At 43.3% G+C, this 12,000-nt stretch overlaps 1 protein-coding gene across 4 annotated transcripts in view; it reads right to left on the bottom strand.

Moving 5' to 3' along the window:
• CERKL (ceramide kinase like) overlaps window positions 1-12,000 on the bottom strand; it is a 102,269-nt gene that overhangs the window by 37,254 nt on the left and 53,015 nt on the right. For all 4 annotated transcript variants that reach the window (XM_030580059.1, XM_030580062.1, XM_030580061.1 and 1 more), the window contains exon 3: window positions 1,822-1,953. In XM_030580059.1, coding sequence (XP_030435919.1) covers window positions 1,822-1,953 — 132 coding nt within the window. The remainder of the gene's footprint in view (window positions 1-1,821; window positions 1,954-12,000) is intronic.

Raw genomic sequence — 12,000 nt, 5'->3', positions numbered from 1 at the left:
GAGCCAGACCCTAGATTCCTAATAGTACCAACACACTCACCCACACTCTGCTGAGTGGAAGATAATTCCATAGACAATACTTGAAGGAACTAGTCTGACAAGTCCCTTGGGAGAAACAATTGAGGTTCTTTACAGATGACTGTTTCACATCATCCAACAGGGCTTCCATCAAGTCTCTGGAGACTGCTGAGTCAGGCGATTTGACTAGACAAGTCCAGCAAGCACCCCAGTGCAGACAAGTGATCTGACTGCATCCAAGATACCCTATAATTCTGACAACTCCTAGGATTTGGAGATGCTTACCCCACTTGGATACAGTCAGATCGAATGGCAACATCTTGCCAGACTATGGCTCTTTCTCCCCTGTGGCCTCTTGGAACTAATGGCTGAAACTATAAGTAGTTCTTTCCTTGACTTCATCCAAAGAACACTGATCCCTGAATGGAGTAATTTTCCTCAAGGCAGAAAAGGCATTTCTCATGCTTATCTGATGTGGGACATAATGCAGGGCAAAAGAAAAACAGTCATAAAATATTTTTATTTGTTTAGACGTTATCTGCATCATCTTGCACAACACCAAAAATGACCTAAATTTACCCCAAAAATATGAAGAAACATTTGAAAAGTAAAAATAAAATAAAAAAACTTTTTGGCCTTTAAGCAAATACAACTTGCTCATCAGTGAGTGTCTATCCATGGCCCAGGACTGGCAGGAATATGGAAATGTAATAATGCGGCTTTTGTAGCATTAGTGTATGCTTGAAAATTTTGGAAAAATTTACAATATAGAAATTGAAGTTGTGCTGGAAAAGTAATCAACACTTTAGCTAAGATCAAGACCCCAGGGTGCAGCCTGTTCAACCAGGGTAGGGACTGGAGAGAAATTCAGGGGACTTCCCCATGTAACAAAGTGCTTGCCGGAACACTCAGCAGAAGCTATTTTACTTCAATGTACTTAAAATCACTTATGGGGGAGGAAGAATGGGAAGATCCACAGAGCAGCATTCCTCCCACTCCTTGTACTTTATTGCAGAGGTGACTCATACATAAATAGTGTTCTATGCTATGTGAGATCTTTCTCTCCCCAACCTCCCACAAGTGTGAGGGCTACAGAGAAGGGAGCTGGATTTGCTCCATTGACTACAAAAAAGGGGTTAGTACTTTCAGCCTGGGAATAAAAACAGTCAAAAGGAGGAATGGATCCATGAATAAAAAACACCACCACCACAACTTGGGAAAGCCAGACCATAAACTCCTACATTATTTTGTGGTTTCAGATAATATCCTGGTTCATGCAATCTCTAATGTAGTAGTTTAAATCATCACCAGAAATCTTCAATGGCATGGTAGCTTTGTAAATTCTGAACAAATTTATATCTGTTCAGCTGATCAGGTTTGATCCAACTAGCAAGGATTTGAGTTAAAGCAAGAACAGCCTTGTGAAAGGAAAGGATTATATAGGAAGTTTAATAACTCAAGAAGAGTCCACAAACAAACATACATCATCAAACCCTTGTGAGATTCAAGTTTTCCTTTTTTAATAAATCAAACTGCAATGTAAAAAAACCCCATACAAAGTGTAAAATATTCCTAAAGTAGAAAAACTATAAAAAATAAAAAATATAATCAATAAATAATGGAATTCCTAAAACTAAAGCAGTGAAATGAAATAAAACCAAATGGGTAATATTGCATTTAATTCAAATCTCAGTGCACTACTTGTACATAAAGCCAATAAGGATTATCAGTAAATTCAGGTTGTCTTGGTTGCTTACGTATCAGTTTAAAAAAGAATTAAATCATGTTCAAAAAGCAACTTACCTGTGACGTCAGTTTTGATGTCAGCAAGCTTAAAGAGAGGTGCAACTTGTTCATAATAAACATGAGTAGCTTCTCTTTTGTGACTGTTTGGGTTAACAAATACTTTTAGGGACTTTGGCCTATTTGGAAAGCCTAAAAAAAAAAGAAAAAAAAGCACAAAAGGTTTCAAGACAAATAGCATTTGGATATTTTTTACAGGTGAATCAAACTTTTAAAGCAAACATCCTTGAGAATACTGGGAAAGCTTTACATTTAAAAAAAACTAAACATATTAATAAAGTGTTTTTTACTTGATTTCAGGGTAGTAGTTATAATAAACCTAGAGGACCTTATTGTCTTCTTGAATGAGTGTGCTCATTATCTTAATCTGACACTTAATCCTGGGGCCACTGAAGCTCTGACCTGCTTATTAGTCTACAGCTAAGAATAACCAGTAGGAACAAGTTAGTCACCATCACCTACTGCATTATGTGCCAGTAACAGTGAGTCTGACCTTGAGCTGTAAAAACTGAGGACTACTAGGCAGAGTAACTGTTTCTTTGGTAATTCTCTGCAATGTGTGATTTGAACAAATTCATAATAAATTCTAAAGTAAATTAATATCTGTACATGCATGCTCTCTAATAGCGATACCTACACATACATGTGCTCTGTGCAGTATTGCCTTCAAGTGTAAATTCAGAAAACATGTAATACAGTTTGTTATTCAATTGTAACAAGGGTTCAAGAAAGTTGCGAGGGAACAGCATTAATACTAGAGGAGCTGCTGAGCATAATGCTTTCAACATGAAAGTGCCTTATGCTCAGTTGTACTAAGTGAAAAAATTATCTCCAAAGCCAGAAAGAGACATAATTAAAAATTTTACTTCTCACCCTAAATGGGACATTAGTTCAATCCTTAAAGCTAGCTACATCTTGCGATTGCTGATTAGGATCCCTGCCCTTTCTTCACTCACTTTACTTCGAAGATTGAAAAGGAATAACACAAAAGATCTGAACACCCACCTGAATTTTAAACAGTGCCTATACCATACCCTAAGAGACTCAATAAATGCTAATAATAAAGCTATTTCAATGTCAAGGAAAAAAGATATTTTTGCATTGAAGACTTTTCCAAGTATCAAAACCTTGAAAACTCTAGGAATAAAAATTTTCACTTACTAACCCATTTGTCTTGATGAATGTAAATTAAAGGACTAAAATTATTAAAGAACGTTTACTGTATATTTTCATCTTCACTGAAAACTGAAAGTATAGAAAATCAAGCTCAGTTCTTCAGATGTTGATATATAATCTTGTAAAGATTAGCTATGATCACCAAAATTAAGGAAATGAACAAAATAACCTGATGCTGGAGGAAGTAAATGTTAATCACAAATCTCTTTTTCTATAAAAGCCTATAGTAACTTTAAAACTAGTTAATTCAAAATGAGTACCCTGCAAAACTAGAGAGACTACTATGACAGTGGCTCAGCATGTTTACTGTACAAATTTACAGTAAATGGTCTGATCTGCTCTTCATTCATCATTGCAACAGTCTGGCACAGTGAATCACTTTTGATAATTATCCCGTAAAATACTGAGGGCCTCCTGGATGATATGCAACTAGAATAGGCACAATAGGAACACGAAGCAAAAATACTTGACAGAACTGAACCTTCTTGAGTGTTATACTTGTTTTAGAGATTTTGGTCATATGTACATTTGAGAATCGGTTTCAGATATATCAGAGAAATTATGCTTTAATTTAAAGACTAATTAGAGTTCCCCCACCCCAGAAGATCTGTACTTTTTTTGGTATTTAGTTTCCTTGTTTTTCAGATTCCTCACATTATGGTGACAGCCCTTCAAGCAGAAGGTGTCTGGACAGAGTTACGTTTAGAGCCTTTCTACTCCTTCCTTGAACAGGCCAGGATTGTCTTTTGGTCCCAACCACTGGTCAGAAACGTCTCGAACTAGAAATGGACTGCCTTTATCATGTTCTCAAAATCTATTGTTCTGCAGTTGAAGATTTAAATTCATTCTTAAACATAGACCCTACTAATACAAGACAATGCCAGGCCACTGTAATGTAGGCTATCCTAATTAAGTTTTAAACAGCATATTTATTAACCAATACCTTTGTCATTTGGTACAAAGTTTTATGTATGCACCTCTCAAAGTAAAGCCATAATCATGTATGAAATAGCAACATAGTAACAGAGTAGAAAAATGTTTACTTCTATTCCAGTTTGAATAATTTCTTAAATAAACTCACAACCTCAAGGCCTTGCTGAAGTGAATCTCTAGGTCATTGTAAAAATCATTGACCCTCTTTCTCTGAGGTAGATAAAGGTTGGCACTCTGATTGCCCAGCCCCCCTCCAGTCAAATGAGCTATTTCCCTTGTAAGTAAACATGATAAACAGCAAAAAGCACAAATCAAGACTATAACTGAGACATGAAATTTGCCCCTGTAGATGGTGCTATTAATGAGCTGCTTGTAGGGCTCTTCCTTTTGCTCTTTTCTACTGGTAACATTCAAACACCATGAAAAGCAAAATGAGAAGTTATTCACCTTGTGCAGTAACTGGAGTTCTTGGAGGCGTGTGTCTGTCCCGCTCCCCCTCACCGCCCTCTGGGTGCTTCATCCCAAGCGTGCATGCACCTCTGTTCCTTTGATCAGAGATTTTTCGTAGTGCTCATTTAGCCTCCGCACACACCTCACACATTCTCATGCCCTGCAATGAGAATATATAGGGCAGCGCAGGCAAACTGCCCTCAGTTCCTTCTCTACTGAAAAGTCCTGCAAAGGAAATTCCAAGCAAAGGGAAAGGAGGTGGGTAATGGAGCACCCATAGGGACATACATCTCAGTGTTCCAGTTACTGCATAAGATGAGTAAGCACTTCAAGCCATGTTCCTCTAGGGGCTACACTTAAGGTGATTCCTGAGCAATATTCCCACAGGCAGGAGGGTGCTTCGGAGCAGAGTCTAGTATTGAGCACAGAACTGCATTTCCAGCTGCAGCATCTGATCTAGAGGCATGAACCAAAAGCACAGGGTTGCAGCTCTGCAAATTTCAGTCACAGAAAGATCCTTGAGTAACGTCAGACTGCACCCTCTAGAAGGAGGCTGAATGTTGGCAGTCTCATAACTTGAGATAAATACACCCAAAAATCCACCTGAAGAGTCTTTGGATGGAGATTGTGGATCCTTTGGATCTGTCTGCAAATTGAAACAGTTTGGGAGGCTTTCTGAATGGTTTGGTTCTGTCCAAATAGAAGGACAATGTCCTTCTGACATTCAAAATAAGGAAGACTTTTGCCTACTCTGATGTGATTTCAGGAAAAAAAGAACTGAGAGATGAATGGTTTGGTTGATGTGAAATTCAGAAGACACTTTAGGTAAAAACTTAGGATGTGGTTGTAATCAAACCTTTTCCTTGAAGAACACAGAAAAGCTGGCAGGATCTGACATTAAAACCCTCAGCCTGCAGTCAGAAGCAGGGGGGGCTCTAGACATTTCGCCGTCATGCCGCGGGGGGCGCTCTGTCAGTTGCCAGTCCCGCGGTTCCGGTGGACCTCCCACAGGCGTGCCTGCAGAGGGTCCGCTGGTCCTGCGGCTCCGGTGGACCTCCCAAAGCCGCGGGACCAGCAGACCCTCCGCAGGCATGCCACCGAAGGCTGCCTGCCTGTCGCCCTCCTGACGACTGTCAGAGCACCCCCCCACGGCATGCCGCCCCATGCACGCGCTTGGCATGCTGAGGCCTGGAGCCGCCCCTGGTCAGAAGTGATGGCCACCAAGACAGCTGTTTTCATAGACAGGCAAAACAAAAAACATGTACCTAATGGCTCAAAAGAGTTTTAAGACAATTAAAAATAAGCTTTAAATCCCATATTGGACTAGGTTCTCTAACCTATGGAAAATGATTCATCATTCTGTGATGGCTTGGGTCACAGATAGCCCCTTGGGACTGATGTGCTGATACTACCTCTGAGGCCGTTTTCCCTGTCAGCTTGGGACTTCAGAACCCTGTCTCGTTGAGCCACACACGCTAATCTGCTGCAACACAGACCCAGGATCTGACCTAGAGTCTGACCCACAACCCCAAAAATGCAGAGTTAACTGAAAACGGCTTACTAAGTGCTCCTATCTCTAGCACCCAGACACCCAGCTCCCAATGGGATCCAAACCCCAAGAGAATCTGTTTTATTCTGTATAAAGCTTATAAAGGGTAAACTCAAATTGTCCACCCTCTATAACACTAATAGAGAGATATGCACAGCTGTTTGCTCCCACAAAGTAATTAAGCAAAAAGTAAAAGCAGCAAAGAGTCCTGTGTGGGGCCGCCCAGAGGATTCAGGGGGCTGGGGGCAAAGCAATTTCAGGGGCCCCTTCCATAAAAAAAAATTGCAATACTATACAATACTATATTCTTGTGGGGGCCCCTATGGGGCCTGGCACAAGTTGCCCACTTGCTCTGCACCCACGGGCAGCCCTGGGAAAAATAAACCTCTGCATCTCAGCACAAACCCAGTTTTGAGAAAACTTCTTTACAAGGTATCACTGGTTCTCAGCATCAGCTAGTGCTAAAAGGCACTAAAGCTCATTAAAAAGGTTGGACAAAATATTTTCCGTCAAAACTTTCTGGATCGAAAATTAGAGGTTTTTAAAAAGCAGAAAAAAATCACGGACAATCTCTGCTTTCCTTCAAAATTTGTTGTGGGTTTTTTAATTGAAAAGCTGAAATTAGTCTGTCAAAACCTGAATATGGTTTAGGGTTTCAGAAATGTGTGGCCAAATATTTGCTGCTTGTTGTGTTTGTTTAAAGAAACAATAAAAAAAACTGCTTAAAAAAATCCAAAACTTTTGAATGACCTCAGCTTGTGACCAAATGCCTGAGCCCATCCAGTCAGATTTTTCCAAGTTTCTGATACTCTGCTGGCTTCCTTGACTCATATCTGTCTCCATAACTTTGGGTTCATTTAGCTTAGAACATAAGAACAGCCATACTGGGTCAAACCAAAGGTCTATCCAGCCCAGTATCCTGTCTACTGACAATGGCCAATGCCAAGTGCCCCAGAGAGAGTAAACCTAACAGGTAATGATCAAATGATCTCTCTCCTGCCATCCATCTCCACCCTCCGACAGAGGCTAGGGACACCATTCCTTACCCGTCCTGGCTAATAGTCATTAATGGACTTAACCTCCATACATTTATCTGTTTCCTAGAGACTGGCTTCGTGGGGTCCCTCACAAACTGGAGACGGTTACTGTGGGTTTGTCTTTAGCATAGCTTATGTACATACTCCACAAATTGAGCATTTGAGCGTGTTCCAGAATCTGGGATGAGCCCATGTTGTGAAAACTGAAACGCTCAAAATAGCACATGCATGTGAATGGACACAGGGTGCTAAAATTAAATTAACCCAGGGGTTCTCAAACTGGGGGTCAGGACCCCTCACAAGGTTATTACTCAGGGGATCACGAGGTTATTACTGGGGGTTGCAAGCTGTCAGCCTCCATCTCAAAACCCACTTTGCCTCCAGCATTTATAATAGTGTTAAATATATAAAAAAGTGTTTTTAATTTATAAGGGGGGGGTCGCACTCAGAGGTCTGCTATGTGAAAGGGGTCACCAGTATAAAAGTTTGAGAACCAATGAATTAACCCCTCTGAAGCCTCAGGGAATTCAGGGGAGGGGGCATCTCCCTTGGTAGGGTTGGGAAGGAGGTAGGTAGTGTAGGATATTGCTCTTCTCATGTGATCCCTCCTCCAGTGGCTAATTTTAAATGAAGCTACCCTCTCCTGACATGAATCTCCCTATGGCACTGAAATTAAATATAGACTATAATTTGACATTTGAGAAGTGAAACGGATGGTAGCCCTAATGGAAAAGCGAATGGCTTGGCTCTTCTGAAAGCCTCAAACTACTGAATGAGCTTTAGGGTAGAGAAGGCTGTGCCTCCCAAACAGCCTGGCCCTGCTCCCTATCTGACCTCCACCCACTTCCTGCCCCCGACTGCCCGCCCCCTCAGAATCCCCAACCCATCCTGCTCCTTGTCCCCTCACCGTCCCCTAGAGACCCCTCCAACCACCACCCCAGGACCCCATCCCTGCTCCCTGTCCTCTGACTGCCCCGACCCCTATCCACCCCCTCGCTAGGTCCTGACAGACCCCCGGAACACCCACAATCCAACCCTCCCCCATTCCCTGTCCCCTGACCACCACCCCCAACCTCTGCCCCCTCCCTGTCCCCGGGACTCCTTGACGCTTAGCCAACCCCCCCCCGGCTCCTTACCCCCAGCTAACTCCTCACCTGGAGCCTCCAGGACCATTCCTCGACAGCGGCAGCATGGCTCCGGGGCGAGGCCCCTGAGCTCCGCCTTGCTCAGAGCCATGTGGTAAGGGGGCAGGGCTGCGAGCTCTGGGCCGAGCAGAGGGAACTCAGGCCCCACTGGAGCTCGCAGCCCTGCCCCCTTACCACGCGGCTCTAGCGGGGCAGAGCTCAGGGGCCCCGCCGGAGCCTCACTGCAGCTGTTCGAGGACACTGCTAGATGCGCTGAGGCTCCGGGAGAGGGGCAGAGGCGGGGTCGGGCCAGGGCCGGGGAGGGAGCCTCAGCCATTCTCGTAGGAGCCCCTGCGGAGCCCGGGGCCTGGGGCAAATTGCCCCACTTGCCCTCCCCTCTGGGCGGCCCTGGTCCTGTGGCACCTTATAGACTAACAGAAGTATTGGAGCCTGAGCTTTCGTCGGATGCATGCTCCAATACTTCTGTTAGTCTATAAAGGTGACACAGGACTCTCTGCTGTTTTTACGGATTCAGACTAACATGGCTACCTGTCTGATACTAAGCAAAAAGTGATTTTATTAAGTATATAAAGTAGGATTTAAGTAGTTCCAAGTAATAACAGACAGAACAAAGTGAGTTACCAAGTAAAATTAAACAAAAACATGCAAGTCTAAGCCTAATACATTTAAGAAACTGATTACAGATAAAAATATCACCCTCAGTGATGTTCCAATAAGCTTCTTTCACAGACTGGACTCCTTCCTAGTTTAGGTCCAGCAATCACTCACACACCGGTAGTTGCTGTTCTTTTTTCCAGTTTCTTTCAGGCATCTCTTTGGGGTGGAGAGGGCATCTCTTGAGCCAGCTGGAGACAAAACAGAGAGGTTTCCAAGGCCTTTTATATTCTCTCTCTTGTGGGCGGAAACCCCATTGTTCTTCTGTGCAAAGTGAGAGCAACAAAAATGGAGTCTTGTATCCACCTGGGCAAGTCACATGTCCATGAATGATTCAGCTTTTTGCAGGCCGACACCATTGTTTACATGTTAGTTTGAACGTTCCCAGGAAAGCTCAGATGTGGATTGGTGTCTCCCAAAGTCCACTGTCAGTTAAGTGCTTCTTGACTGGGCACTTACTGAGAATAGTCGTTTCTCAAGAAGCTGACCAAATACTTCACTGAGGCTACTTAGAATCAAACACATTGAGATACAAGTCCATGGCCAATATTCATAACTTCAAAAACAAAAATGATATGTACAGACAGCATAATGATAACAAGAAAATTACAACCATTCTACAGACCTTACTTAACTTCCTTTGTACAAGATTTGCAACTATAGGACTTTGGCTGCAAAAACGATCTATACAGTCACAGTTCATGTCCATAACGTCACACAGCCCTCTGAGAGACTTTGACATAGCAGGTTGAGCAAAAACTGAAAAGCCTTCCACAGGTGCATCAAAGATTATAGCTGCCAAGTGGACATTGACGGAACTCATAGTAAGACCTGATCCTTTTAATTCCAACAGTTAGTATTGGCTTAAAAGTGAAATCCTTGCTGATCTTAAACACAAAAAAAGAAGTTTACAAGAAGTGGAAGATTGGACAAATGACCAGGGAGGCGTATAAAAATAGTGCTCAGGCAGGGAGGAGTGACATCAGGAAGGCCAAATCACACTTGGAGTTGCAGCTAGCAAGAGATGTTAAGAGTAACAAGAAGGGTTTTGTCAGGTATGTTAGCAACAAGAAGAACGTCAAGGAAAGTGTGGGTCCCTTACTGAAGGAGGCAACCTAGTGACAGAGGATGTGGAAAAAGCTAACGTACCCAATGCTTTTTTTGCCTCTGTTTTCACGAACAAGGTCAGCTCCCAGACTACTGCACTTGCCAGTACATCCTCAGGAGGAGGTGATCAGCCCTCTGTGGAGAGAGAGGTGGTTCAGGACTATGTAGAAATGCTGGACGAGCACAAGTCCATGGGGCCGGATGCACTGAATCCGAGGGTGCTAAAGGAGTTAGCGGATGTGATTGCAGAGCCATCGGCCATTATCTTTGAAAACTCATGGTGATCAGGGGAGTTCCCGGATGACTGGAAAAAGGCTAATGTAGTGCCCATCTTTAAAAAAAGGGAAGGAAGAGGATCTGGGGAACTACAGGCCAGTCAGCCCTTGAAAAAATAACGGAGCAGGTCCTCAAGGAATCAATTCTGATGCACTTAGAGAGGAAAGTGACTAGGAACAGTCAGCATGAATTCACCAAGGGCAAGTCATGCCTGACTAACCTAATTGTCTTCTACGATGAGGTAACTGACTCTGTGGATGAGGGAAAAGCTGGCTAGATCGTCGGGCTCAATGGGTAGTGATCAATGGCTCCATATCTAGTTGGCAGCTGGTATCAAGCGGAGTGACCCAAGGGTTAGTCCTGGGGCCGGTTTTGTTCAAAATCTTCATTAATGATCTGGAGGATGGCGTGGACTGGACCCTCAGCAAGTTTGCTGGTGACACTAAACTGGGAGGAGTGGTAGATACGCTGGAGGGTAGGAATAGCATACAGAGGGACCTAGACAAATTAGATGATTGGGCCAAAAGAAATCTGATGAGGTTCAACAAGGCCAAGTGTAGAGTCCTGCACTTAGGAAGGAAGAATCCCATGTACTGCTACAGACTAGGGACCGAGTGGCTAGGCAGCAGTTCTGCAGAAAAGAATCTAAGGGTTACAGTGGACAAGAAGCTAGATATGAGTCAACAGTGTGCCCTTGTTGCCAAGAAGGCTAATGGTATTTTGGACTATATAAGTAGGGGCACTGCCAGCAGATCGAGGGATGTGATCATTCCCCTCTATTCGGCATTGGTGAGGCCTCATCTGGAGTACTGTGTCCAGTTTTGGAAGGATGTGGAAAAACTGGAAAGTCAAGCAGAGGGCAACAAAAATTATTAGGGGCTAGAGCACATGACTTATGAGGAGAGGCTGAGGGAACTGGGATTGTTTAGTATGCAGAACAATGAGAAGGGGGATGTGATAGCTGCTTTCAACTACCTGAAAGGGGGTGCCAAAGAGGATGGATCTAGACTGTTCTCAGTGGTAGCAGAGGACAGAACAAGGAGTAATGGTCTGAAGTTGCAGTGGAGGAGACTTAGGTTGGATATTAGGAAAAACTTTCACTAGGGGGTGGTGAAGCACTGGAATGAGTTACCTAGAGAGGTTGTGCAATCTCCTTCCTTAGAGGTTTTTAAGGTCAGGGTTGACGAAGCCCTGGCTGGGATGATTTAGCTGGGGATTGGTCCTGCTTGAGCAGGGGGTTGTACTAGATGATCTCCTGAGGTCCGTTCCAACCCTGATATTCTATGATGGTGGAAACAGAAAAGCTAACCGGAGAAACTTATCAATGGGTACATCAAAGATGATTCCTCCTCCATTTCTGAAGGTAAGTATGTTGTATGGACTCCTTTCAGTTGTTTTACAACTCCTGTTGAACAGGAAGTCTCTACCCCTGAAAACGATCAAGGAACCATGTCCTGGAGCTGCACAACTTCCAGATTGGGGTGAAGTATTTGACCAGCAATCTGAAATAAAAGAAAACAACTGATTGGAAGTCACAGCGGTGGGTGAGAAGCAAGTCAAATGAAATAAGGATACCAAATCAAACGTGTGTCAGCCATGTTGGTATAATCAAAAGGACCCTGTCTTTGGCCTGCTTGATCTTGTTGAGAGTATGGTGGTGGATAAGAATAAAGAAGGCCCTTGTCCATTAAATGAGCAAGACATTTCCTAGTGATTGAGGACTGAGTCCCTCTTTTGAGCAAAATTTCTTGCACTATGTGTTGACTGCAGGGGTAAAAAAGCCCACATCCAGAAACCATCCATTTAGAAATATGCAGTTGAGGAGCAGTGAATCCAACTCCCATTTTCAACT

Source organism: Gopherus evgoodei, chromosome 11 (assembly GCF_007399415.2).
Source record: "Gopherus evgoodei ecotype Sinaloan lineage chromosome 11, rGopEvg1_v1.p, whole genome shotgun sequence".
NCBI lineage: Eukaryota > Metazoa > Chordata > Testudines > Testudinidae > Gopherus > Gopherus evgoodei.
The sequence above is the reverse complement of the archived record's forward strand: the minus strand, read 5'-3'. Positions and strand labels throughout refer to the sequence as shown.